At 41.9% G+C, this 27836-nt stretch overlaps 1 protein-coding gene across 2 annotated transcripts; it reads left to right on the top strand.

Annotated features, from left to right (window-relative positions):
* Positions 1–3503: 3503 nt before the first annotated feature.
* LOC115110822 (sterol 26-hydroxylase, mitochondrial) lies at positions 3504–27836 on the top strand. Of its 2 annotated transcripts, none has more exons than XM_065013491.1 (9): positions 3504–3739; positions 8618–8808; positions 15626–15825; positions 16956–17153; positions 20479–20642; positions 20925–21091; positions 21424–21505; positions 21817–22029; positions 26258–27836. In XM_065013491.1, the coding sequence occupies exons 2-9, from the start codon at positions 8750–8752 to the stop codon at positions 26378–26380; spliced, it is 1206 nt and encodes a 401-aa protein (XP_064869563.1). In that variant the 5' UTR covers positions 3504–3739; positions 8618–8749; the 3' UTR covers positions 26381–27836. The 2 variants fall into 2 exon arrangements, with proteins under 2 accessions (XP_064869563.1, XP_029492604.1); XM_029636744.2 differs by lacking the exon at positions 3504–3739 and adding an exon at positions 5473–5882.

Raw genomic sequence — 27836 nt, 5'->3', positions numbered from 1 at the left:
TGTCTCCTTTAGTTTCAGCAGAGGTTTCAAAAGTTGAATGGCTGTGTTTCAGCTCTAAGCAAATCAAACAGGTGCACTACTCCTGGCTAGAGACTTGCCCCACTAAGCAAAGTCCACACTGACAATCCTTGGCTTGTTGGGTTGAGCTCAGGGTAAATAATAGGCTAAGTCATATTACCATGTAGTATATTGCCATCTAGTGGCAAATATCCTACATGAGTACCGTGTGGCCCAAACACTCACACGGAAACAAACACCCACAAACCAAAAGTGAAACCCAGGCTACCTAAGTATGATTCTCAATCAGGGACCACAATTGACAGCTACCTCTGATTGAGAACCATAATAGGCCGAACTCAAAAACCAACATAGAAAAACAAAACATAGACTGCCCACCCCAACTCACGCCCTGACCATACCAAAACAAAGACAAAAACAAAGGAACTAAGGTCAGAACGTGACACACATTAGCTAACTTCGTCATGTACAGTTACAACAGCAGCATAACAGTATCCGTACAATATTATTAGCTTACAACCTATTCCTATTGTAATTTGTTTTTGTATGCTCCAGATGTCCAACACCGTCTCGTGGTCTCTGTACCACATGGCCCTGGAGCCAGAGAGCCAGGAGAAGCTGTACCAGGAAGTGATCAGTGTCTGCACGGGGGACAAGGTGCCTACTAGTGATGACATCGCCAGAATGCCCTGGCTTAAGACTGTTGTCAGGGGGACACTACGGTACGTTGTTAGTCATCTGTCATCCCCACTCAGGTCATTTTCAGTAAATTCACTAATTAATCAAATGAATAATGGGTTATTAAAGTTATTATATTCATAATGAGGTTCTTCATAATGAATTATAATGATTTGTTAAATTCATTATACGCCAATGTGCTTATGTGTAGTTTTTTTAAATGATTGATTTCTTGTTAATTAGTCAAATGGAGTAAATCCCTTTCTCTCTCGAAGATGTACCACATAGAGCTATATTTTAGCATGAACTCTGCAGGCGAAACAAACTCCACTACACTCTCTACTCCTAGTGACTTTCTTGTATACTCCCTCCTCAGGATGTACCCAGTAGTACCCGGAAAAGCCCGCATCAATGTGGAAAATGCGATAGTCGTGGGGGACCACATCTTCCCCAAAAATGTGAGTTTTACTTTTGTCATCTTGTACTGTTGGAAATGGTTGCTATTGGTGAACTTAATTACTTTTCTTTTCATCCTGTATGGAGAGGAGATCTGATCACACTTGTATATTCAGTTTTATCCAGAGATATACATGCACTTTCACCATTCAATATTTTATTTAGTTCAAAACCAGGGTAGAGTTTTGGTTTGTCGATATCGCTCACACCAAACAATTATACAGTATACCAGTATCACCGCATGGTACGGCAACTGCTCCGCCCACAACCGTAAGGCTCTCCAAAGGGTAGTGAGGTCTGCACAACGCATCACCGGGGGCAAACTACCTGCCCTCCAGGACACCTACACCACCCAATGTTACAGGAAGGCCATAAAGATCATCAAGGACAACAACCACCCGAGCCACTGCCTGTTCACCCCGCTATCATCCAGAAGGCGAGGTCAGTACAGGTGCATCAAAGCTGGGACCGAGAGACTGAAAAACAGCTTCTATCTCAAGGCCATCAGACTGTTAAACAGCCACCACTAACATTGAGTGGCTGCTGCCAACACACTGACTCAACTCCAGACACTTTAATATTGGGAATTGATGGGAAATTATGTAAAATGTATCACTAGCCACTTTAAACAATGCTACCTAATATAATGTTTACATACCCTACATTATTCATCTCATATGTATACATATATACTGTACTCTATATCATCTACTGCATCTTTATGTAATACATGTATCACTAGCCACTTTAACTATGCCACTTTGTTTACATACTCATCTACTATGTATATACTGTACTCGATACCATCTACTGTATCTTGCCTATGCCGCTGTGTACCATCACTCATTCATATACCTTTATGTACATATTCTTTATCCCCTTACACTTGTGTGTATAAGACAGTAGTTTTGGAATTGTTAGTTAGATTACTTGTTGGTTATTACTGCATTGTCGGAACTAGAAGCACAAGCATTTCGCTACACTCGCATTAACATCTGCTAACCATGTGTATGTGACAAATAAAATTTGATTTGATTTTGACTAATCAGAGTTAGAGAGCGACTATGTTTGACTGTTCTCCTCTCTTCTGTCCTCTCCCTCCATCACTTCTCTCTTCGCCTTTCTTTCCATCTCTCTGTTCCAGACCCTGTTCCACCTGTGTCACTATGCCATGTCCTATGACCAGACAGTGTTCCCAGAGCCCCATGCCTTCCTGCCAGAGCACTGGCTCCGTGGGGGCCGGGGGGAAGACAAGAAGAACCAGCACCCCTTCGGCTCCGTGCCCTTCGGTTTCGGGATACGGGCCTGCCTGGGCCGGAGGGTGGCCGAGCTGGAGATGTACCTCATCCTTTCAAGGGTAAGAATTCCAGGCCTGTTCTGTAGTTGTATAATACTATTATAGCATCAACTACCCCGCGGCTTTTGTGGAGCGATGGGTAACGATGCTTCGTGGGTGACTGTTGTTGATGTGTGCAGAGGGTCCCTGGTTCGCGCCCGGGTATGGGCAAGGTATAAAGTTATACTGTTACATTGATGCTGTTGACCCGGATCACTGGTTGCTGCAGAAAAAAGGAGGTGGTCAAAAGGGGGGTGAGTGTAAAGGATGTGAAACGGCTAGCTTAGTTAGCAGTGGTGCGCGCTAAATAGCGTTTCAATCGGTGACGTCACTTGCTCTGAGACCTTGAAGTAGTAGTTCCCCTTGCTTTGCAAGGGCCGCGGCTTTTGTGGAGCGATGGGTAACGATGCTTCGAGGGTGACTGTTGTTGTGTGCAGAGGGTCCCTGGTTTGCGCCCGGGTATGGGCGAGGGGATGGTCTAAAGTTATACTGTTACATGAGCAGGCAAGTGCACATGTGACAAAGTGAAAATGTAGTGTTTCCATCAACCTCGTGCGTAATTTAGAGATCAAAGACCGCAGCAGTTCAGAAGTAGTAGGTGAAACCATTCACTTCAGGAAAAGGGGTGATATAAATAAATTATGTGTTGCTGAATTCATAAGAATATTTGCTGCCATCGTAGTAAAGTTGACAATACGAGAGGTCTTTGGACTATTTTTGTATTATTTTCTATGAAAGAACAACTAGTGGGTTTTGAGTGCTTCTCCCCTATTTGGGATGTTGGTCTGCCTGCTCTTCAGTGGGCTATCAACCAGATTACTTTTTCTACGTATTCCCCAAGGTGTCTACAGCATTGTGACGTAGATGTACGCCTTTATGTTGAAGAATACCCGTAAGCGGCTACATTGTGTAAGTGGTCGCCTGATGGCTCTCAGAGTGATTCTCGCTTAAAATACAGAGGTAGCCATTTTTCCTTTTGCTCCTACTGAAAAACCAATTGTCCCGGTGGATATATTATCGAATAGATATTTCAAAAACACCTTGAGGATTGATTATAAACAACGTTTGCCATGTTTCTGTCCATATTATGGAGCTAATTTGGAATATTTTTCGGCGTTTTCGTGATCGCTCAGCCAAACGTGAAGAACAAACGGAGCTATTTCGCCTACAAAAATAATATTTTTGGAATAAAGGAACATTTGCTATCTAACTGGGAGTCTTGTGAGTGAAATCATCCGAAGCTCATCAAAGGTAAACGATTTAATTTGATTGCTTTTCTGATTTTCGTGACCAAGTTACCTGCTGCTAGCTGGACATAATGCTATGCTAGGCTATCGATAAACTTACACAAATGCTTGTCTTGCTTTGGCTGTAAAGCATATTTTGAAAATCTGAGACGACAAGGTGATTAACAAAAGGCTAAGCTGTGTTTCAATATATTTCACTTGTGATTTTCATGAATAGGAATATTTTCTAGTAATATTTATGTCCGTTGCGTTATGCTAATTAATGTCAGTCGATGATTACGCTCCCAGATGGGTAGTAACATGTTGTCAAGCTGGTATAAATTATTAGGGAGACAGGCGCAGAAATGCGTAATAGTTTAAAAAAATATATATTAAAAAAATAAAATAAAAATCGGGCACAAATTACGGCGTACTGTGTAAAGACATGGGGAGGAAGACCAAGCAACTATGTAACAAAAACAAGGTTGAAACCCAAACAAAAGACTGAGTACCTTGAATAAATACACGCGCTCAATGATTAATGCATGGGACGTGACCCGTCACCAACCATCACCACGAACGGAAAGCAAAAGTTTTCCAAATGGTAAATTTTTATAAAATCCTTTACTAGAAAGAACCAAATCATCTGCCCAAAACACACAGCACAGGTATCACACACACACACCAATGGACATAGTAACAATAATCGACAGCACCATGGTGAACAAAGGGTACACTTATACAAGTATTGTCACGTTCACTGTCCTCAAACTCCCTGTCATAGATGAGCCAAGACACAGCATGCATGTAATTCCACATTTCTTTTAATCGTAGTGAAACCTTCACAAAAGCCCAGGTAAACATGACGTACAGAAAATAAAAAATTACCCACAACCTAGGTGGGGGGGAAAAGGCTGCCTAAGTATGATTCCTAATCAGAGACAAGGATAGACAGCTACCTCTGATTGAGAACCACACTCAGCCAAAAACAAAGAAATAGAAAACATAGACTGCCCACCCAAATCACACCCTGAACTAACCAAATAGAGAAATAAAACGGCTCTCTAAGGTCGGGGTGTGACAAGTACTAATCAGTGGGAATAGGGGACAGGTGTGCGTAATGAAAGTTCCAGAGGGACCCGTGACACATGTATTGACTCAAGGGTGTGAATACTTATGTAAATGAGATATTGCTGTATTTCATTTTTGTAAAATTTGCAAAAATATATAACCACATTTTTTTTCAATTTATAGGGTATTGTGAGTAGATAGCTGAGTGTTTTTTAAATCCCTAATTGGACATTTTGGGCACATTATTACAACAATAGCCTGTTCATGGTAGATATTTCAACCTATTGTATCTTTGTGTTTACTGGTCTATATTTCCAAGATGCATTAAGATACCCTAACGCTGTTTGTTTGTGTATTGACTACTTGTATTACAAATGTTAGAAATATCAGAGCTTCTGATATTGGATTATATGAGTTTATGTGTCTCACGGTTGGAGGGTGTGAGATGTCACAGTATCTATCAATTTAACCACTTTTGCAGTTAAATATTTTTTCACAATCATCGATTTCATAAAAATGGGACACATTAGAGATGTGAAAAAACATTATTGTGCTTTGTTCTACCTCTGCTTTGATGATTTATAGAGCTCTAGACACTGACTGTAACCTTGGACTGTAGGGAAAGGTTTCCTCTGGCAGTAAAGATGAGTTCACATGGATAGCCGACAATAAACGGAATCAAAGTTCAGTAGCGTTCTGAAAAACTAGGACAATAGTGGCAGTTGGATGGCTGGCTGCGCTCTCAGTAGATAAAAACAAGTGGCCATTATAATAGGCAGGAGAGAGCTCAGTCGTACGGATAAGAATAACAGACTACACTTTCCAGCAGTCGGAAGGACAATTTATGCGTCAACATGTTTAGCAGATCTTTATTACAGATCGGACTGCGTGTTTGTACACAGGAGAATAGGAACGGGATTAAAAGAGTGACACCGACGTTAACCTACATTAGTGACAGGCGGCGCGATGCCTCTACCACTATCGTGGGGGACAACAATAAGCAGAAAACTATGGATGATTTGGATGGGCCTAGTTTTCTGAAATCTTTATATTGGCTTTTCGGGAAAGGGTATTTTCAAACAACACATCAAATGCAAGTAAGTGCTGTACAGTGTCATTACAGTGCATTGCGAAACCTAGCTGCTAGTATTATACCACACTGGTTGCGTATTATTATGTCTAATCTCCTAGTCCATGTGCCAGGGGTTCGGTCAGGTTGATTTGGGGTGGTGTGACGATGTTTTATAATGATTTTCTTGAAGCTCTTTGTCCATAGAGTTAGAAAATGTGTGATAGCAGTGTAGCAATGGCAGCTTTGTTTGATTGCTTTCATCCCTCCATCCATCCATCCCTCCCTCCCTCCATCCCATAACATTTTCCAATATGTATTTTATCCATTGGCAAACATTGTCAGTATACAACAAGTTATTTGTCATGTATACAGTTTAATCATATATAATTGGAAAGCTTAGATCCACAGCTATCCATTAGGCATATTTTCAGGTCAATAGACTTTGTTCAGGTCAATAGACTTTATATAAAAAAAGTATAACTGCACATTGTATAAATTGCTTTATAAAAAATAAACCATGATACATTTTAAAATTTGTTTGACAAGTGGTTCTGAACGGTCATGAAATTACCTTTCAAATTATATATATAATTAAAACAACTTTCAAAGCACCACCTACAACTATTGTTTAAAAATAGCCCATGTTGTGCAGTAATTTGACCGTAGAAAATTGGAAGTTTAGCCATAGAATTCCATGTAGTGGGAGAGCTACGTTCGTGGATTGTAACTTTAGTGATAGAAGCACCAAATTGCACTCGCACAGCTAGAATAGTGTTTTAAAAAGATTTGTAGATACAGGGCCACCACAGGATTCATGCATTAATCCATGAGAAGCCTTTTTCTAATATGGCCGCCAAACAATTTAATGGAGTCTTATTGGATCAATTTCCCATGACCATACCTGTATGAAATATAATTGTATAATGCCCAATAAAATCATAAATGTTCACCGTGATATAGAATAACCCTGATGTGTCAGATATACTGTAGAAATATGTTAAATTATTCACCAAATTGTTCTAAGAATATGCCCAAAATGTTATCCAAATCACTGATTTCTGAAGTTCCTTAATTTCAATATTTCATGAGATTTCACATGTATATATCAATTTGACATGCTTGAAGATTAAGATTATTAAGGATTAAAGGATAAAATTTGATTAAGGATTAAATTAAGGACATCTACACACAATACCCCATAAGGGAGATAAAAAATTTAAAAACGACATATTTGCAAAGTTAATGGAAATGAAATACATACATATCTAATTTACATAAGTATTCACACCCCTGGGTCAAAACATGTTTGAATCATCTTTGGCAGCGATTACAGCTGTGAGTTTTCTGGGTAAATCTAAAAAGAGCTTTGCACACCTGGATTGTACAATATTTGCACAAGAAAAAAACAATTATTCAAGTTCTTTTAAATTGGTTGTTGATCATTGCTAGACAGCCATTTTCAAGTCTTGCCATTTTCAACTGTAACTATGCCACTTTCAATGTTGTCTTGGTAAGCAACTCCAGTGTATATTTGGCCTTGTGTTTTAGGTTATTGTCCTGCTGAAAGGTGAATTTGTCTCCCAGTGTCTATTGGAAAGCAGACTGAACCAAGTTTTCCTTTAGGATTTTGCCTGTGATTCGCTCTATTCCATTTATTTTTATCCTAAAAAAACGTAATAGTCCTTGCCGATGACATTCTGGACATAAAGCAAATTTCTTTGCTACATTCTTTGCAGTTTTACTTTTGTGCCTTTGTTGCAAACAGAATGTATGTTTTGGAATACTTTTATTCTGTACAGGCTAGTATTGTGGTTAGTATTGTGGAGCAACTACAATGTTGTTGATCCATCCTCAGTTTTCTCCTATCACAGCCATTAAACTCTGTAATCGTTTTAAAGTCACCATTGGCCTCATTGTGAAATTCCTAAGTGGTTTCTTTCCTCTCCGGCAACTGAGTTAGGAAGGACGCCATTATCTTTCTAGTGACTGGGTGTATTGATGCACCATCCAAAGTGTAATTAATAACTTCACCATACTCAAAGGGATATTCAATGTCTGCTTTTTAAAATTTAAGTTAGTCATAAGATAGTCATTCAAAGAATCATGTTAAACACAGTCAATGCAACTTATTATGTGACTTGTTAAGCACATTTTTACTCCTGAACTAATTTAGCCTTGCCATAACAAGGATTAAATACTTATTGACTCGAGACATTTCAGCTTTTCATTTTTAATTATTTTGTAAAAAATTCTGAAAACATAATTCCACTTTGACATTATTGGTTATAGTGTGTAGGCCAGTGACACAACATCTCAATTTAATCATTTTTAAATTCAGGCTGTAACACAACAAAATGTGGAAAAAGTCAAGAGGTGTGAATACTTTCTGAAGGCACTGTATCACATTATTCCTGCCACACTGTAGAAAGCCATGCATGGGATTCCTGAAGTATGTATGTATGTATGTAATGTAATGATATGTATGTATGTTTCGACCAGTCTGAACAATCTGAACTGTGTTTTTTGCTAGGTAAACATCATAAAAAAGTTAGCACAATGTGACCAAGGCCTCTATTGGACAAAACAATGTGCAGTTATACTTTTTTCAACCTATCATCTTCACATCTTGGACAATTATGTCTTGCTGTACTTTCCAGAAGTGCCATGCATGCACTCATTTATCAAAATCATTCCATAAAATTGTTTTGCATTTACTGTAGACCTCACACTGCAATTGTGCTCTTCTCCCCTCTCCCCCAGATTGAACACAGCAAGATCTATGGCCCTCTGTGGAAGTCAAAGTACGGGCCCTTGGTGATAGTGAATGTGGCCAGTGCTGAGCTGATTGAGCAGGTATTGAGACAGGAGGGCCGCCATCCCACCCGCACGGACATGCCCCACTGGAGGAGTTACCGCGAGCTGAGGAACCACGCCTATGGGCCCCTCACAGAGTGAGTAGACAGTGGAAACCCAGTCCCAGACCCTTTCATTGTAGTCTGATCCCAGATCTGTTTGTGCGGCCGTGCCAACTCCTATGGTATGACGAGGGCCATACACTCTTAGAGAAAAAGGTGTTATCTAGAACCAAAAAGTTATTTGGCTGTCCCAATAGGAGAATCCTTTGAAGAACCCTTTTAGGTTCCATGTAGAATGCTTTTGGTTTCAGGTAGAAACCTTTTGGGTTCCGTGTAGAACCCTTTCCACAGAGGTTCTACCTGGAACCAATAAGGGTTCTCCCATGGGGACTGCAGAAGAACCATTTTGGAACTCTTTGTTTTAAGAGTGTCGGAGCTGGCTATACAGTACAATATAGGATCAGGCTATTGTCATTGTACAGACAGGATATTTAGTATTTTATTACGATCCCATAAAGCTTCAGCTACTCTTCCTGGGGTCCAAACAAAACATAAAACATGACATAATACGTAACATTAATAGACAAGGACAGAACTAAATCTTTTTTTATACATGCTTTCCTACATTTACAGTGAAGTGGGAAGTTTACATACTCTTAGGTTGGAGTCATTAGAACTCGTTTTTCAACCACTCAACAAATTTCTTGTTAACAAACTATAGTTTTAGCAAGTCGGTTAGGACATCTACTTTGTGCATGACGCCAGTAATTTTTCCAACAATTGTTTACAGACAGATTATTTAATTTATAATTCACTGAATCACAATTCCAGTGGGTCAGAAGTTTACATACAGTGGGGCAAAAAAGTATTTAGTCAGCCACCAATTGTGCAAGTTCTCCCACTTAAAAAGATGAGAGGCCTGTAATTTTCATCATAGGTACACTTCAACTATGACAGACAAAATGAGAAAAAAAATCCAGAAAATCACATTGTAGGATTTTTAATGAATTTATTTGCAAAATATGGTGAAAAATAAGTATTTGGTCACCTACAAACAAGCAAGATTTCTGTCTCTCACAGACCTGTAACTTCTTCTTTAAGAGGCTCCTCTGTCCTCCACTCGTTACCTGTATTAATGGCACTTGTTTGAACTTGTTATCAGTATAAAAGACACCTGTCCACAACCTCAAACAGTCACATTCCAAACTCCACTATGGCCAAGACCAAAGAGCTGTCAAAGGACACCAGAAACAAAATTGTAGACCTGCACCAGGCTGGGAAGACTGAATATGCAATAGGTAAACAGCTTGGTTTGAAGAAATCAACTGTGGGAGCAATTATTAGGAAATGGAAGACATACAAGACCACTGATAATCTCCCTCGATCTGGGGCTCCATGCAAGATCTCACCCCGTGGGGTCAAAATGATCACAAGAACGGTGAGCAAAAATCCCAGAACCATACGGGGGGACCTAGTGAATGACCTGCAGAGAGCTGGGACCAAAGTAACAAAGCCTACCGTCAGTAACACACTACGCCGCCAGGGACTCAAATCCTGCAGTGCCAGACGTGTCCCCCTGCTTAAGCCAGTACATGTCCAGGCCTGTCTGAAGTTTGCTAGAGAGCATTTGGATGATCCAGAAGAAGATTGGGAGAATGTCATATGAAACCAAAATATAACTTTTTGGTAAAAACTCAACTCGTTGTGTTTGGAGGACAAAGAATGCTGAGTTGCATCCAAAGAACACCATACCTACTGTGAAGCATGGGGGTGGAAACATCATGCTTTGGGGCTGTTTTTCTGCAAAGGGACCAGGACGACTGATCCGTGTAAAGGAAAGAATGAATGGGGCCATGTATCATGAGATTTTCAGCAAAAACCTCCTTCCGCCAGCAAGGGCATTGAAGATGAAACGTGGCTGGGTCTTTCAGCATGACAATGATCCCAAACACACTGCCCGGGCATTGAAGGAGTGGCTTCGTAAGAAGCATTTCAAGGTCCTGGAGTGGCCTAGCCAGTCTCCAGATCTCAACCCCATAGAACATCTTTGGAGGGAGTTGAAAGTCCGTGTTGCCCAGCAACAGCCCCAAAACATCACTGCTCTAGAGGAGATCTGCATGGAGGAATGGGCCAAAATACCAGAAACAGTGTGTGAAAACCTTGTGAAGACTTACAGAAAACGTTTGACCTCTTTCATTGGCAACAAAGGGTATATAACAAAGTATTGAGATAAGTATTTGGTCAATAACAAAAGTTTATTTTCCACCATCATTTGCAAATAAATTCATTAAAAATCCTACAATGTGATTTTCTGGATTTTTTAATTCTCATTTTGTCTGTCATAGTTGAAGTGTACCTATGATGAAAATTACAGGCCTCTCTCATCTTTTTAAGTGGGAGAACTTGCACATTTGGCTGACTAAATACTTTTTTGCCCCACTGTACACTAAGTTGTCTGTGCCTTTAAACAACTTGGAAAATTCCAGAAAATGATTTCATGGTTTTAGAAGCTTCTGATAGGCTAATTTACATTATTTGAGCCAATTGGAGGTGTACCTATGGATGTATTTCAAGGCATACCTTCAAACTCAGTGCCTCTTTGCTTGACATCATGGGAAAATCAAAATAAATCTGGTTCATCCTTGGGAGCAATTTCCAAATGCCTGAAGGTACCACGTTCATCTGTACAAACAATAGTACACGGGTATAAACACCATGGGACCACGCAGCTGTCATACCGCTCAGGAAGGAGACGCGTTCTGTTTCCTAGAGATTAGCATACTTTGGTGCGAAAAGTGCAAATCAATCCCAGAACAACAGCAAAGGACCTTGTGAAGATACTGGGGGAAACAGGTACAAAAGTATCCATATCCACAGTAAAACGAGTCCTATATCGACATAACCTGATAGGCCGCTCTGCAAGGATGAAACCACTGCTCCAAAACCACCATTATAAAGTCAGACTACGGTTTGCAACTACTAATGCACTTCACGAAATAGATGGTATCATGAGGCAGGACAATTATGTTGCTCTGTTGAAGCAACATCTCAAGACATCAGTCAGGAAGTTAAAGCTTGGTTGCAAATGGATCTTCCAAATGGACATTGACCCCAATCATACTTCCAAAGTTGTGGCAATATGGCTTAAGGACAACAAAGTCAAGGTAATGGAGTGGCCATCACAAAGCTCAATCCCATAGAAAATTTGTGGGCAGAACTGAAAAAGCGTGTGCGAGCAAGGAGGCCAACAAACCTGACTCAGTTACACCAGCTCTGTCAGGAGGAATGGGCCAAAATTCACCCAACTTATTGTGGGAAGCTTGTGGAAGGCTACCCAAAATGTTTGACTCAAGTTAAACAATTTGAATGGCAATGCTACCAAATACTAATTGAGTGTATGTAAACTTCTGACCAACTGGGCAAAGCTGAAATAAATCATTCTCTCCACTATTATTTTTTCTAGGATTAAATGTCAGAAATTGTGTAACAGAGTTTAAATATATTTGGCTAAGGTGTATGTAAACTTCCCACTTCAACTGTATGTAAATGTATTTGGCAGTTTTTTATTTTCAATACATTTGCTAACGTTTCTAAAATCTTGTTTTCGGTTTGTCATTATGGGGTATTATGTGTAGATTGAGGAAAAAAACAACAATTTAAAACAGAAAATAGAATAAGGCTGTATCGTAACAAAATGTGGATAAAGTCAAGGGGTCTGAATACTTTCCAAATGCACTGTAGGTAACAACTCAAGGACAGAACTAGTTACCTAGATTTAAAATAAGAATACACACTTCATACCCTTAAGCCTAACATTCCATACATCAACAATACTTTGATCTACTGAGGCCCTGAAATCCTAATGTCACTGCACCAATGTTCTTTAAACAACCTGAGAGATTCTCAAGACATCAGCTAGTCAGTGAGCTGAGCAGACTATCATGTCATACGGAGCATGACTGAAATCCTTACTCTACTGAGGCTTTGTTTACAATTACTTTCTCTGAGCAGGCCCTAATATCCTAATGCCAATGGCACACCTTATCTTGAACTTCAGCCCAAATACCAGATATACTCAAGAGGGAGGTGCTACAAGCTATTTAGGTCAGAGGCATTGTGCTGTTTTACTTGTTTTTTAAAGCAAAAGTTGCTGCTTTGGCTGCTTGCTTGAGTCATTTGAGATTGCAAGGAGTTTAATGCTATCATGCTATCACATACATTACTGTGTGTTGCCTTGAATTTGTGTTGGTTATAGGGACTGGGAAGAGTCTTCTGGTTGCAAGTCTTGTGGAGTATGAATGTCACTCCACTGGTATGTAGTTATTCCTGTGTTGCTTGTCCCAACACCACAGTGAAATATCAGTGTAGTAGTAGGAACATGTGCAAGAATTTGACAAGCACAAACACTTGAACCATGGGCTGCATATACAGAGCCTAGATGAGCCAGACTATACATGAAACACAAAAACTAGGACATAAAACCTCAGCATGATCCATCATGTCGTGCTTGAACCAGTGTTGTACTAGCAAAGGATTGTGGTGCATCTGGGGGATATGTTAAAGAGATTTTCTGGTGCTTTTGAATACTTTTTAGCCGGTAGTTCTGAAAGCAGCGCTCACAAGCCAAAAGTGGTCCCCGAAAAGTAGCGTACTACATCACATATGTGCAGATATGCGCACAATGACATTGCTCTCTCTCCCGCTCTGCTGTGTGTGCATCTTGCTAGTTGTTACCCGAATGGCTACGACTCAAATTGCTAGGGGCTGGCCCACGTGGGACCACATTTTAGGAGAATGGCGCAGCACTGGTGTCAGAAAAACAGTTGCTTTCAAACTAGGTATTTTGTGGCTAAATGAGGTAAAAATTGTTATTCTGGTCATAGATTATGCATGTACGAACCCATTGACACATCCAGCACAAATCAATTGTGTTACTTTTTGCACACAACAATACAGTGGGGCAAAAAAGTATTTAGTCAGCCACCAATTGTGCAAGTTCTCCTACTTAAAAAGATGAGAGGCCTGTAATTTTCATCATAGGTACACTTAAACTATGACAGACAAAATGAGAAAAATCCAGAAAAATCCAGAAAATCACATTGTAGGATTTTTTATGAATGTATTTGCAAATTATGGTGGAAAATAAGTATTTGGTCACCTACAAACAAGCAAGATTTCTGGCTCTCACAGACCTGTAACTTCTTCTTTAAGAGGCTCCTCTGTCCTCCACTCGTTACCTGTATTAATGGCACCTGTTTGAACTTGTTATCAGTATAAAAGACACCTGTCCACAACCACAAACAGTCACACTCCAAACTCCACTATGGCCAAGACCAAAGAGCTGTCAAAGGACACCAGAAACAAAATTGTAGACCTGCACCAGGCTGGGAAGACTGAATCTGCAATAGGTAAGCAGCTTGGTTTGAAAAAATCAACTGTGGGAGCAATTATTAGGAAATGGAAGACATACAAGTCCACTGATAATCTCCCTCGATCTGGGGCTCCATGCAAGATCTCACCCCGTGGGGTCAAAATGATCACAAGAACGGTGAGCAAAAATCTAGTGACCTAGTGAATGACCTGCAGAGAGCTGGGACCAAAGTAACAAAGCCTACCATCAGTAACACACTACGCCGCCAAGGACTCAAATCCTGCAGTGCCAGACGTGTCCCCCTGCTTAAGCCAGTACATGTCCAGGGCCGTCTGAAGTTTGCTAGAGAGCATTTGGATGATCCAGAAGAAGATTGGGAGAATGTCATATGGTCAGATGAAACCAAAATATAACTTTTTGGTAAAAACTCAACTCGTCGTGTTTGGAGGACAAAGAATGCTGAGTTGCATCCAAAGAACACCATACCTACTGTGAAGCATGGGGGTGGAAACATCATGCTTTGGGGCTGTTTTTCTGCAAAGGGACCAGGACGACTGATCCGTGTAAAGGAAAGAATGAATGGGGCCATGTATCGTGAGATTTTGAGTGAAAACCTCCTTCCATCAGCAAGGGCATTGAAGATGAAACGTGGCTGGGTCTTTCAGCATGACAATGATCCCAAACACACCGCCCGGGCAACAAAGGAGTGGCTTCGTAAGAAGCATTTCAAGGTCCTGGAGTGGCCTAGCCAGTCTCCAGATCTCAACCCCATAGAAGATCTTTGGAGGGAGTTGAAAGTCTGTGTTGCCCAGCAACAGCCCCAAAACATCACTGCTCTAGAGGAGATCTGCATGGAGGAATGGGCCAAAATACCAGCAACAGTGTGTGAAAACCTTGTGAAGACTTACAGAAAACGTTTGACCTCTGTCATTGCCAACAAAGGGTATATAACAAAGTATTGAGATAAACTTTTGTTATTGACCAAATACTTATTTTCCACCATCATTTGCAAATAAATTCATTACAATGTGATTTTCTGGATTTTTTTCCCTCATTTTGTCTGTCATAGTTGAAGTCTACCTATGATGAAAATTACAGGCCTCTCTTATCTTTTTAAGTGGGAGAACTTGCACAATTGGTGGCTGACTAAATACTTTTTTGCCCCACTATGTCAGTGGTACATCACTCTGTCACAAGTTGGCACAACAAGCTGGAATAACAAGTTGGCATAAAGTGTTGGTTTTCAGTGGATTTATCTAAATCACAAATCTGCATTTCCTGTGGTGTGGAAAATTCTAGGCAACAAAAGAGTGATCAAATTAAGATCCTACCTCTGTACATAACAAGTTGTCTAAGGTAGAAATGTTAGATTAAATGGAAATGGAGCTCAGTTGCAATGGAAAACAGCACACATGAACGGGTTTGCCTACCTATGGGTGTTTTGCATATTCTCTCTGAAACAGTTCTTCTTTGTTTCAAATTACTATACAGTACATCTCTTCTCCATGTTAAAGCATGATTCTGTTTGTGTCTATACTACAGGATGGGTGCTCAGTGGCAGCGGATCAGGAGTATCCTGAACCCGCGGATGCTGAAGCCCAAGCATGTCTCCGCCTACACCAACGCCATCAATGACGTGGTCACAGACTTCATAGAAAAGGTGGCATGGCTCAGGGAGACCAAGGGAGAAGGGGTCATGGTGAACGATCTGGCTGGAGAACTCTACAAGTTCGCCTTTGAAGGTTATTAACAGAGGAAATGACTGTCTGTAATAATGTTATAGTCCCCATAAGATTCAAATCTGGACCTCTAAGCCAGTTCCACTGCTTAAAAAAATTATTCTGTTCTAATCAGGGACCTGGGACACCAAGTGGATGCAATTATTTATACGGTTGAACAGAAAACCAGAAGTAGTAGTCCAGACCTCGTAGGGTAAGATTTGAATACCCCTGGTCTAGTCATTAGAAAGGAAAATCTTAGAACAATCGAGGAACTGATATCTGCTTCATGAAGTTTAAAAAGCTGTCTTCATCATGATCTTATAATTATGTCATTTTGACGTTACGTTCTGGCACAGGTACAAGTGTTTCTGTGTCTTTGGTATCTGTTTTCTGTGAATTGGGAGAAGCGTGTGAATGTGAAAGGACAAGGTGCATTGTGAGGGTTGTGGACGGCTATATCTGTTAGAAAGTGATGACCTTGAAGTAATTGCACAGTGATCTTTAGCCTTGGAAGTTCAGTAGATACTGAGTAGCTGATTGGTTGACTACCTTGTTGGGTATGCAGTTCTTAATATCATTTTGAAGGACAGCGTATTCAGTTGGTCAAGGGCAGTAGTGATGAAAAATGTCTATCTGGATGTTCTAGATCACGAGTCAAACTCATTCCATGGAGGGCAGAGTGTCTGTGGGTTTCTTCTCCTTCCTTGTACTTGATTGATTAATTAAGGTAATTAATTATTGAAGAAATCCCCTCATATGGTTGTCTAGGAATTAATTGAAAGGAAAACCCAAAATCCCTCAGACACTAGGCCCTCCATGGAATGAGTTTGACACCCCTGTTCTCGATCCGTACTATGGTCTTTGCTCGCATATCGCGATATACACTGTGTAAACTACCATCCTGATGCTGTAATGTACCCTTTAACCTCACATAATGTCATCATACTCATGACATTGTCCTAAAGAAACAAACAAGTAATTCATAGGTTCTAATTGTGTAATTACCCTTTTACCATGCACTTTTTAAGTAAATACCTGCTAATTTCTCTACCGGCATTGAATTTGATGCCTTAGATTTATACTTTATTGATATCCAATCTAATCTATATACAATTAAATTAACTGCTACCGTTGTTTGTCTCTGTCCTCAGGGATCTGTTCTGTGCTGTTTGAGACCCGTATGGGCTGTCTGAATGAGGAGGTTCCTGAAGAGACCCAGAAGTTCATTTTTTCAGTAGGAGAGATGTTTCGCCTCTCCCCCATCATCGTTCTCTTCCCCAAGTCCACCTGGCCCTACCTCCCCGTCTGGAAACATTTTGTGGCTGTCTGGGATCACCTCTTCAAAGTTGGTGAGTGATCCAGAAGGCTTGGTTTCCAGAATGAATCATGCCATGTTTCACAATTGCACAGAAATTAGTTTTGCATCACATGCTCCATCACGTATAGAAAATAGTTTAAAAAGTTACACAGTAAAACTTCACAACATAACACATCATCACATAGCCATGAACCTAAGTAACCTCTACTACATGCAAGCAAGTGAGGGGCAGGATGTAGGGTATATTTGGAGGGCACTCACTCGTTTCGCATGTGAAACATGCAAATGGTACAATGTGTTAATGTTGTTGATGTTATGTTACATCATTAACAACAACATACACATTGCACACTTTCCGATGTTGGCACTAAGACCGCTCTCAACGAGCTGTAAATGGCCATAAGCAAACAAGAAAATGCACATTCAGAGGCAGTGTTTCTCGTGGCCAGTGAATTTAATGCAGGGAAACTAAAATCTGCTTTATGTCATTTTTACCAGCATGTCACCTGTGCAACTACTCAAACAGGAAGTACTAGTGACACGCTCAATATGGTAGAAGAGGTTCAATGAAGCGGATGCTAAGCTACAGGACTGTTTTGCTAGCCCAAACTGGAACATTTTCCGGGATTTATCCAATAACATTGAGGAGTTTATCAAATCAGTCACCGGCTTCATTAATAAGTTCATTGACAACATCATCCCCACAGTGATCGTGCGTGCATACCTCAACCAGAAGCCATGGATTACAGGCAATATCCGCACTAAGCTAAAGACTAGAGTAGCCTCTTTCAAGGAGCGGGACACTAATTCGGACACTTATAAGAAATCCCGCTAACACCTCCGACAAGTCATCAAACAGGAAAACCATTAATACAGGACTAAGATCGAATCCTACCATGCCTGTACCAGGCTTGCAAACTATCACGGATTACAAAGGGAAACCCAGCCGCGAGCTGCCCAGCGACGCGAGCCTACCAGATATGCTACATGCCTTCTATGTTCGCTTCAAGGCAAGCAACACTGAACCATGCAGAAGAGCATGAGCTGTTCCAGATGACTGTGTGATCTCGCTCTCTGTAGCTGATGTGAGTAAGACCTTTAACTAGGCCCCTCAGGGGTGTGTGCGTAGTCCCCTCCTGTACTCCCTGTTCACCCACGACTGCGTGGCTGCGCACGTCTCCAACACCATTATCAACTTTTCTGATGACACAATGGTGGTAGGACTGATCACCGACAACGATGAGGCAGCCTATAGGGAGGAGGTCAGAGACCTGGCAATGTGGTGTCAGGAAAACAACCTCTTCCTCAGTGTCAGGAAGACAAAGGAGCTTATCGTGGACTACAGGCAATGGAGGGGGGAGCACACCCCCATCCACATCGACAGGGCTGTAGTGATCCTCAGAAAGTTCTACAGCTGCACCCTTGAGAGCATCTTGACTGGCTGCCTCACCGTTTGGTACGACAACTGCAAGGCACCACAACGTAAGGCGCTACAGAGGGTGTTGACATCACTGGGGCCAAGCTCCTTGCCATCCAGGACCTTTATACCAGGCGGTGTCAGAGGGAGGCCCAAAACAATGGTCAAAGACTCCAGCCAACCAAGCCATAGACTGTTCTCGATGCTACCGCACAGCAAGCGATACCAGTGCACTGACTTTGGAACCAACATGACCCTGAACAGCATTATACCCCAAAGCCATAAGACTGCTAAACAAGACTGCTAAATAGCTAATTAAATGGCTACCCGCTTCTACTGTCTATTGGCTATCCTGTCGCCTAGTAAGTTTAACCCTACCTAAATGTACATAGCTACCCCTGCACATTGACTCGGTACTGGTACTCACTGTATATAGCCATGTTAATTTTTACTCATTATTCACTGTGTATTTATTCCTTGTGCCACTATTTACATGATTTTTTCATCTCTAACTCTGCGCTGTTGAAAAAGGACCAGTGAGTTTCAGCATTTCACCGTTAATCTACACCGTGTTTACGAAGCATGAGACATAAGATTTGATTTGATTTCTCATGTAAAAGGAGTGAGTGCCCTCACATACCCTACAACACTGTCTCCTTTAGTTTCAGCAGAGGTTTCAAAAGTTCAATGGCTGTGTTTCAGCTCTAAGCAAATCAAACAGGTGCACTACTCCTGGCTAGAGACTTGCCCCACTAAGCAAAGTTCACACTGATAATCTTTGACTTATTGACTTGAGCTCAGGGTGCACCCGCAAAACCAATTCTTTCTTTGGCCGCCTCTCCTTCCAGTTCTTCCAGTTCTCTGCTGCCAATGACTGGAACGAACTACAAAAATCTCTGAAACTGGAAACACTTATCTCCCTCACTAGCTTTAAGCACCAACTGTCAGAGCAGCTCACAGATTACTGCACCTGTACATAGCCCACCTATAATTTAGCTCAAACAACTACCTCTTTCCCTACTGTATTTATTTTATTTATTTATTTTGCTCCTTTGCACCCCATTATTTGTATTTCTAATTTGCACAATTCTTCCACTGAAAATCTACCATTCCATTGTTTTACTTGCTATATTGTATTTACTTTGTCACCATGGCCTTTTTTTGTTTGCCTTTACCTCCCTTATCTCACCTCATTTGCTCACATCGTATATAGACTTGTTTATACTGTATTATTGACTGTATGTTTGTTTTACTCCATGTGTAACTCTGTGTCGTTGTATGTGTCGAACTGCTTTGCTTTATCTTGGCCAGGTCGCAATTGTAAATTAGAACTTGTTCTCAACTTGCCTACCTGGTTAAATAAAGGTGAAATAAAAATAAAATAAATGATAGGCTAAGTCATATTACATTGTAGTATATCGCCATCTAGTGGCAGATATCCTACATGAGCAAAAATAACATCCCATCATGACTCAGGTCCATATCAAGGGTCTTTCCTCGATTATTCGCTTCCTCTCCTTGCCTCCTCCTCAGAACATCAGAGGGAAGTGAGGGCCGAGAAGAACATCCAATGCCCTCCTCGCTCTTGTTTGATGGTTTGAGAAGAAGGCGAGGATAGAAGATGCAAGTGTAAAGGATGTCACACTGCTTGCTTAGCCAGTCCTACTTTCTCATGATTCAGCTCATACTGAGGCTTGAACACAGGACCTCTCACTTGCAATCACCTGTAACTGCCCTCCTGAAGCGTCTTACCCAGTTGCGCCACCAAAAAGCAAGCTATTCTGCAGAGCAAGTGGGACACTTTAGGCTGAGGAGTGAGTTTCACAGATCCCTATCTGCTACACAAGGATTGAGAAAAGACTTGAGATTCACCCTAAGCATTTATATTGTCTTTGTGCTGGTTGCTATATCCTCTGACTTCAGCTCTCTCCCCATATAGCGGAGGAGCAGGTACGTCAGAAGATGGAGGAGATCCAGGAGAGGATCTCCCTGGGCCAGCCGGTGCAGGGAGAGTACCTCACACACCTCCTTGTCAGCGAACAGATGTCTGTCACTGAGATACTGGGCTCCATCACTGAGCTACTGCTGGCTGGGGTTGACACAGTAAGGACGGATGTGTGTGTGTGTGTGTGTCTTAAAATACCAGTGAGGAGCTGTTTCACAGTAGGGTGAAAACAGGTGGGGAAAGGGGTGATGGCCTGGGGGGTGGGCATGTTTTTTTTCTTCATTTCAACCACTTTAGATTGTGATTTGTTGAATGAACGTTTGCAACATACCACATTAGCTAACTTCGTCATGTACAGTTACAACAGCAGCATAACAGTATCCGTACAATATTATTAGCTTACAACCTATTCCTATTGTAATTGTTTTTGTATGCTACAGACGTCCAACACCGTCTCGTGGTCTCTGTACCACATGGCCCTGGAGCCAGAGATCCAGGAGAAGCTGTACCAGGAAGTGATCAGTGTCTGCCCGGGGGACAAGGTGCCTACTAGTGATGACATCGCCAGAATGCCCTGGCTTAAGACTGTTGTCAGGGAGACACTACGGTACGTTGTTAGTCATCTGTCATCCCCACTCAGGTAATTTTCAGTAAATTCACTAATTAATCAAATGAATAATGGGTTATTAAAGTTATTATATTCATAATGAGGTTCTTCATAATGAATTATAATGATTTGTTAAATTCATTATACGCCAATGTGCTTATGTGTAGTTTTTTAAAATTATTTATTTCTTGTTAATTAGTCAAATGGAGCAAATCCCTTTCTCTCTCGAAGATGTACCACATTGCGCTATTTTTTAGCATGAACTCTGCAGGCGAAACAAACTCCACTACACTCTCTACTCCTAGTGACTTTCTTGTATACTCCCTCCTCAGGATGTACCCAGTAGTACCCGGAAATGCCCGCATCAATGTGGAAAATGAAATAGTCGTGGGGGACCACCTCTTCCCCAAAAATGTGAGTTTTACTTTTGTCATCTTGTACTGTTGGAAATGGTTGCTATTGGTGAACTTAATTACTTTTCTTTTCATCCTGTATGGAGAGGAGATCCGATCACACTTGTATATTCAGTTTTATCCAGAGATATACATGCACTTTCACCATTCAATATTTTAGTATTATATTTAGTTCAAAACCAGGGTAGAGTTTTGGTTTGTCATTATCGCTCACACCAAACAATTATACAGTATACCACTAATTAGAGTTAGAGAGCGACTATGTTTGACTGTTCTCCTCTCTTCGCCTTTCTTTCCATCTCTCTGTTCCAGACCCTGTTCCACCTGTGTCACTATGCCGTGTCCTATGACCAGACAGTGTTCCCAGAGCCCCATGCCTTCCTGCCAGAGCGCTGGCTCCGTGGGGGCCAGGGGGAAGACAAGAAGAACCAGCACCCCTTCGGCTCCGTGCCCTTCGGTTTCGGGGTCCGGGCCTGCCTGGGCCGGAGGGTGGCCGAGCTGGAGATGTACCTCATCCTTTCAAGGGTAAGAATTCCAGGCCTGTTCTGTAGTTGTATAGTACTATTATAGCATAAGCTACCCCTGCAGTAGCTACCCTTCAAACAGCATTCTTCTGTTATGTAAGACTGTTATAGTAGCTTGGGATGCTGACCACTTGTTAAAAAGCTAGATTTTCTGCATCTGTTAATGGTCAGGGGTCAATACAGCATCCTCTGGCTATAATACATTTCCTACACCAATTTTCATATTTCATTTGACAGTGACTCTAGAGGTTTGAGAGGTTAAACATTCAGTAAGTTTAACCTACTTTTTAGCCCCAAAACCAGGACATTGAGTAAGTTAGTTAGTGTTGCTCTAGTCTGTAGTAACAGTCTTGTAGAATCTGGTTCAACTTGTTGTGGTGTTCCTCTGTTAGCTTCTGCATTGGAAGGAAAACATGGCACTTCTGGCACCGACAGAGATGGCCGCCTCGCTTCGCGTTCCTAGGAAACTATGCAGTATCTTGTATTTTTATGTGTTATTTCTTACATTGTTACCCCAGGTAATCTTAGGTTTTATTACAAACAGTCGGGAGGAACTATTGGATATAAGAGCAACGTCAATTCACTTATATTATGACCAGGAGTACGACTTTCCCGAAGCGGATCCTCTGTTTGGCTTACCACCCAGGACAATGGATCGGATCCCAGCCGGCGACCCAAAACAACGGCGCCGTAGAAGGGACAGACGGAGCGGTCTTCTGGTCAGGCTCCGTAGACGGGCACACCTCTCCCGAGCATATGTCCAGTCTCTTGACAACAAGGTAGATGAAATCCGAGCAAGGGTAGCATTCCAGAGAGACATCCGAGACTGTAACGTTCTTTGTTTCACGGAAACATGGCTCACACGCTATCTGAGTTGGTACAGCCACCTGGTTTCTTCCCGCATCGCGCTGACAGAAACAAACATCTCTCTGGTAAGAAGAAGGGCGGGGGTGTATGCCTTATGATTAATGAGAAGTGGTGTGATCATAACAACATACAGGAACTCATGTCCTTTTGTTCACCTGGCTTAGAATTCCTCACAATCAAATGCCGACCGCATAATCTACCAAGCGAATTCTCTCCAATCATAATCACAGTCGTGTTTATTCCCCCCCAAGCAGACACATCGATGGCCCTGAAAGAACTTCATTGGACTCTATGTAAACTGGAAACCACATATCCTGAGGCTGCATTTATTGTAGCTGGGGATTTTAACAAGGCTAATCTGAATACAAAGCTCCCCAAATTCTATCAGCATATCGATTGTGCTACCAGGGCTGGCAAAACCCTAGACCACTGTTATTCTAACTTCCGCGACGCATATCAGGCCCTCCCCCACCCACCCTTCGGAAAAGCTGACCACGACTCCATTTTGTTGCTCCCAGCCTATTGACAGAAACTAAAACAGGAAGCACCCGCGCTCAGGTCTGTTCAACGCTGGTCCGACAAATCGGATTCCACGCTTCAAGATTGCTTCGATCACGTGGACTGGGATATCTTCCGCATTGCGGCGAACAACAACATTGACGAATATGCTGATTCGGTGTGCGAGTTTACTAACAAGTGCATCGGTGATGTTGTATCCACAGCGTCTATTAAAACATGGATTGATGGCAGCATTCGCACAAAACTGAATGCGCGAACCACTGCTTTTAATCAGGGCAAGGTGACCGGAAACATGACTGAATACAAACAGTGTAGCTATTCCCTCCGCAAGGCAATCAAACAAGCGAAGCGTCAGTACAGAGATAAAGTGGAGTCGCAATTCAATGGCTCAGACACGAGTAGTATGTGGCAGGGTCTACAGTTAATCACGGACTACAAAAGAAAAACCAGCCCCATCGCGGATCACCATGCCTTGCTCCCAGACAGACTAAACAACTTTTTTGCTCGCTTTGAGGACAATACAGTGCCACTGACACGGCCCGCTACCAAAACCTGCGGGCTCTCCTTCACCGCAGCCAACGTGAGTAAAACATTTAAACGTGTTAACCCTCGCAAGGCTGCAGTCCCAGATGACAGCTGGCTGGTGTGTTTACAGACATATTCAATCAATCCTTATCTAAGTCTGCTGTCCCCACATGCTTCAAGAGGGCCACCATTGTTACTGTTCCCAAGAAAGCTAAGGTAACAGAGCTAAATGACTACCGCCCTGTAGCACTCACTTCCGTCATCATGAAGTGCTTTGAGAGACAAGTCAAGGACCATATCAACTCCACCCTACCGGACACCCTAGACCCACTCCAATTTGCTTACCACCCCAATAGGTCCACAGACGACGCAATCACACTGCACACTGCCCTAACCCATCTGGACAAGAGGAATACCTATGTAAGAATGCTGTTCATCGATTACAGCTCAGCATTTAACACAATAGTGCCCTCCAAGCTCGTCATCAAGCTCGAGACCCTGGGTCTCGACCCCGCCCTGTGCAACTGGGTCCTCGACTTCCTGACTGGTCGCCCCCAGGTGGTGAGCGTAGGTAACATCTCCACCCCGCTGATCCTCAACACTGGGTCCCCACAAGGGTGCGTTCACAGCCCTCTCCTGTACTCCCTGTTCACCCACGACTGCGTGGCCATGCACGCCTCCAGCTCAATCATCAAGTTTGCAGACGACACTACAGTGGTAGGCTTGATTACCAACAACGACGAGACGGCCTACAGGGAGGAGGTGAGGGCCCTCGGAGTGTGGTGTCAGGAAAATAACCTCACACTCAATGTCAACAAAACAAAGGAGATGATTGTGGACTTCAGGAAACCGCAGAGGGAGCAGCCCCCTATCTACATTGACAGGACAGTAGTGGAGAGGGTGGAAAGTTTTAAGTTCCTCGGCATACACATCACGGACAAACTGAAATGGTTCACCCACACAGACAGCGTGGTGAAGAAGGCGCAGCAGCGCCTCTTCAACCTCAGGAGGCTGAAGAAATTTGGCTTTTCACCAAAAACACTCACAAACTTTTACAGATGCACAATCGAGAGCATCCTGTCGGGCTGTATCACCGCCTGGTACGGCAGCTGCTCCGCCCATAACCGGAAGGCTCTCCAGAGGGTATTGAGGTCTGCACAACGCATCACCGGGTGCAAACTACCAGCCCTCCAGGACACCTACACCACCCGATGTCTCAGGAAGGCCAAAAAGATCATCAAGGACAACAACCACCCGAGCCACTGCCTGTTCACCCCGCTATCATCCAGATGGCGAGGTCAGTACAGGTGCATCAAAGCGGGGACCGAGAGACTGAAAAACAGCTTCTATCTCAAGGCCATCAGACTGTTAAATAGCCACCACTAACATTGAGTGGCTGCCGCCAAAATACTGACTCAACTCTAGCCTCTTTAATAATGGAAAAATTAATGTAATCAATTTATCACTAGCCACTTTATATAATGCTTACATACCCTACATTACTCATCTCATATGTATATACTGTACGCTATACCATCTACTGCATCTTGCCATCTTGATGTAATTAAATGTATCACTAGCCACTTTAAACAATGCCGCTTTATATAATGTTCTCATACCCTACATTACTCATCTCATATGTATATACTTTTCTCTATACCATCTACTGCATCTTGCCTATGCCGCTCGGCCATCACTCATTTATATATTTTTATGTACATATTCATATTCATTCCTTCACACTTGTATGTATAAGGTATTTGTTGTGAAATTGTTAGGTTATATTACTTGTTAGATATTACTGCATGGTCGGAACTAGAAGCACAAGCATTTCGCTACACTCGCATTAACATCTGCTAACCATGTGTATGTGACAAATACATTTTATTTGATTTTGGCAGACCAGACATTCACCTTTGGTCTGATTCAGCCCATCTGGATACATGGTGATACCATGAATCTGTCTGTCGGCAAGGAATATGTCATCATTAACTTAACTTGTATTGTTGGAAGGAAGGAGTTGTACTTTCAAACCTCCAGCCTTTAAGATCCTGTATAGTGTTCTCATATGTTTTATTGATTCAGAGACACCGTTGAATAATAGGATAAAACAATGACTTTCACATCTATTTACTGTAAATGTTTCAATTAGGAGAGTTCATATTTCGAGGTTATTGTGCAATTCAAGAGTTTTTGTTCCTTTTATCTATTATGTACAGTATGTATCTTTCCATTGAACACATGGATAGCTAATATTCTCTCAGACTAGGATAATAACATACTAATGTCAACATGTTTTCCTCTCTCTGTCCTCCCAGTTGATAAAACACTATGAGATACGTGCAGATCCTGCCGGAGCCACAGTTAAGCCAATCACAAGAACCCTTCTTGTCCCTGCTACCCCAATCAACCTGCAGTTTATTAATAGGACAGTCCAGTAGCAAGAGGAACCAATGGCAGCAGAAGGAATTTCCCTATGAACCACATTAGTATCAAAGATGGTATATTATATTGACAAGATAAACAAGTGACTGCTGTGACAATGGAAATAAATGTCCTCAAAGATGGAGGAAGCCAGATCAGGTGAGGCCATTCTAGCCAATGAAAGGGCAGATATGTGTGTGAACAACAGGCCAAATAGATAGATGGAGGACTCATCTTTGTATCTGTGCTATTATATATTTATTTTTGTTATTTGATTATTTAAAAAACATTTTTACCCCTTTTTCTCCCCAATTTCGTGGTATCCAATTGGTAGTTACAGTCTTGTCTCATTTCTACAACACCCGTACGGACTCGGGAGAGGCGAAGGTCGAGAGCCGTGCGTCCTCCGAAACACAACCCAACCAATGTCGCACTGCTTGTTGACACAATGCCCACTTAATCTGGAAGCCAGGCGACCGTGTCAGTGTGCACTGTGTCAGTGTGCACTGCGCCCGGCCCGCAACAGGAGTTGCTGGTGCGCGATGGGACAAGGACATCCCTGCCGGCAAAAACCCTCCCCTTACCCGGACGACGTTTGGCCAATTGTGCGCCACCCCATGTGTCCCCCGGTCGCGGCTGGCTGCAACGGAGCATGGACTCCCAACTCATAGGAATTCCCACCCAGTTGACTACTTTAAAATGGTGGAAGCCCTCAAAGGCAATGTCCATGCTAAAGCGTATAATATTTGCCAAAGCGTATATCCATGATGAGTCCTCTATCTATTTATCTCTATGACACAGGCACAACTCAAAGTAGCCCGAAATGCCACGTGCATCCACTTATATCAGTGCATTCGTAACAACCTAAGCATCAAGATACGTATATGTAATCAAATAAGCATCAATTAGAATTTTTTTTTTTTTATGACCAAATTAGACACTCTGATTGGCCTCCATACAAACATTCCTTACTTTGTATGCTTATTTTCATGGACAGATTTTGGGCAGCGTATAACTCCGCTTCATCTCTGTTAGTATACACACCGTGTAAGTCTTCCTGTCACCAAGCACTTGTTAATGGACAAGTCACTAAGTGTACTACTTTACCTCACTTAACTTTCCCATGCCTTAATAAGTGACCCACAAATGTGTAACGTCAGGACCACAACACAGCGAGACCACAGTAAGACCCTGTTGTTGACAGTGTGTTGTCATTATATTTACATGTATTTCTGTAGATAGGTTTAGTTTAATTTAACAACTGTCTTGCTCCAGGTGAGGCTGTGTTATTTGTTGCTAATTAACACAGTTTAATTTGTATGTTTTTTTAAAGTTATATGATTTTAAAATGTATTTTATGTTATATGACAATGCACATATTATAGATGTATAATTACCTACAAAGTTATGCTGTTGATTCAGTATTGAAGATGTTCTAAATGAATGTAACACAATAAAATAGCCTTTTAGACA

The sequence above is a fragment of the Oncorhynchus nerka genome, linkage group LG3 (assembly GCF_034236695.1).
Source record: "Oncorhynchus nerka isolate Pitt River linkage group LG3, Oner_Uvic_2.0, whole genome shotgun sequence".
NCBI classification, from domain to species: Eukaryota; Metazoa; Chordata; class Actinopteri; order Salmoniformes; family Salmonidae; genus Oncorhynchus; species Oncorhynchus nerka.
This window is presented reverse-complemented; position numbering and strand designations above follow the sequence as displayed.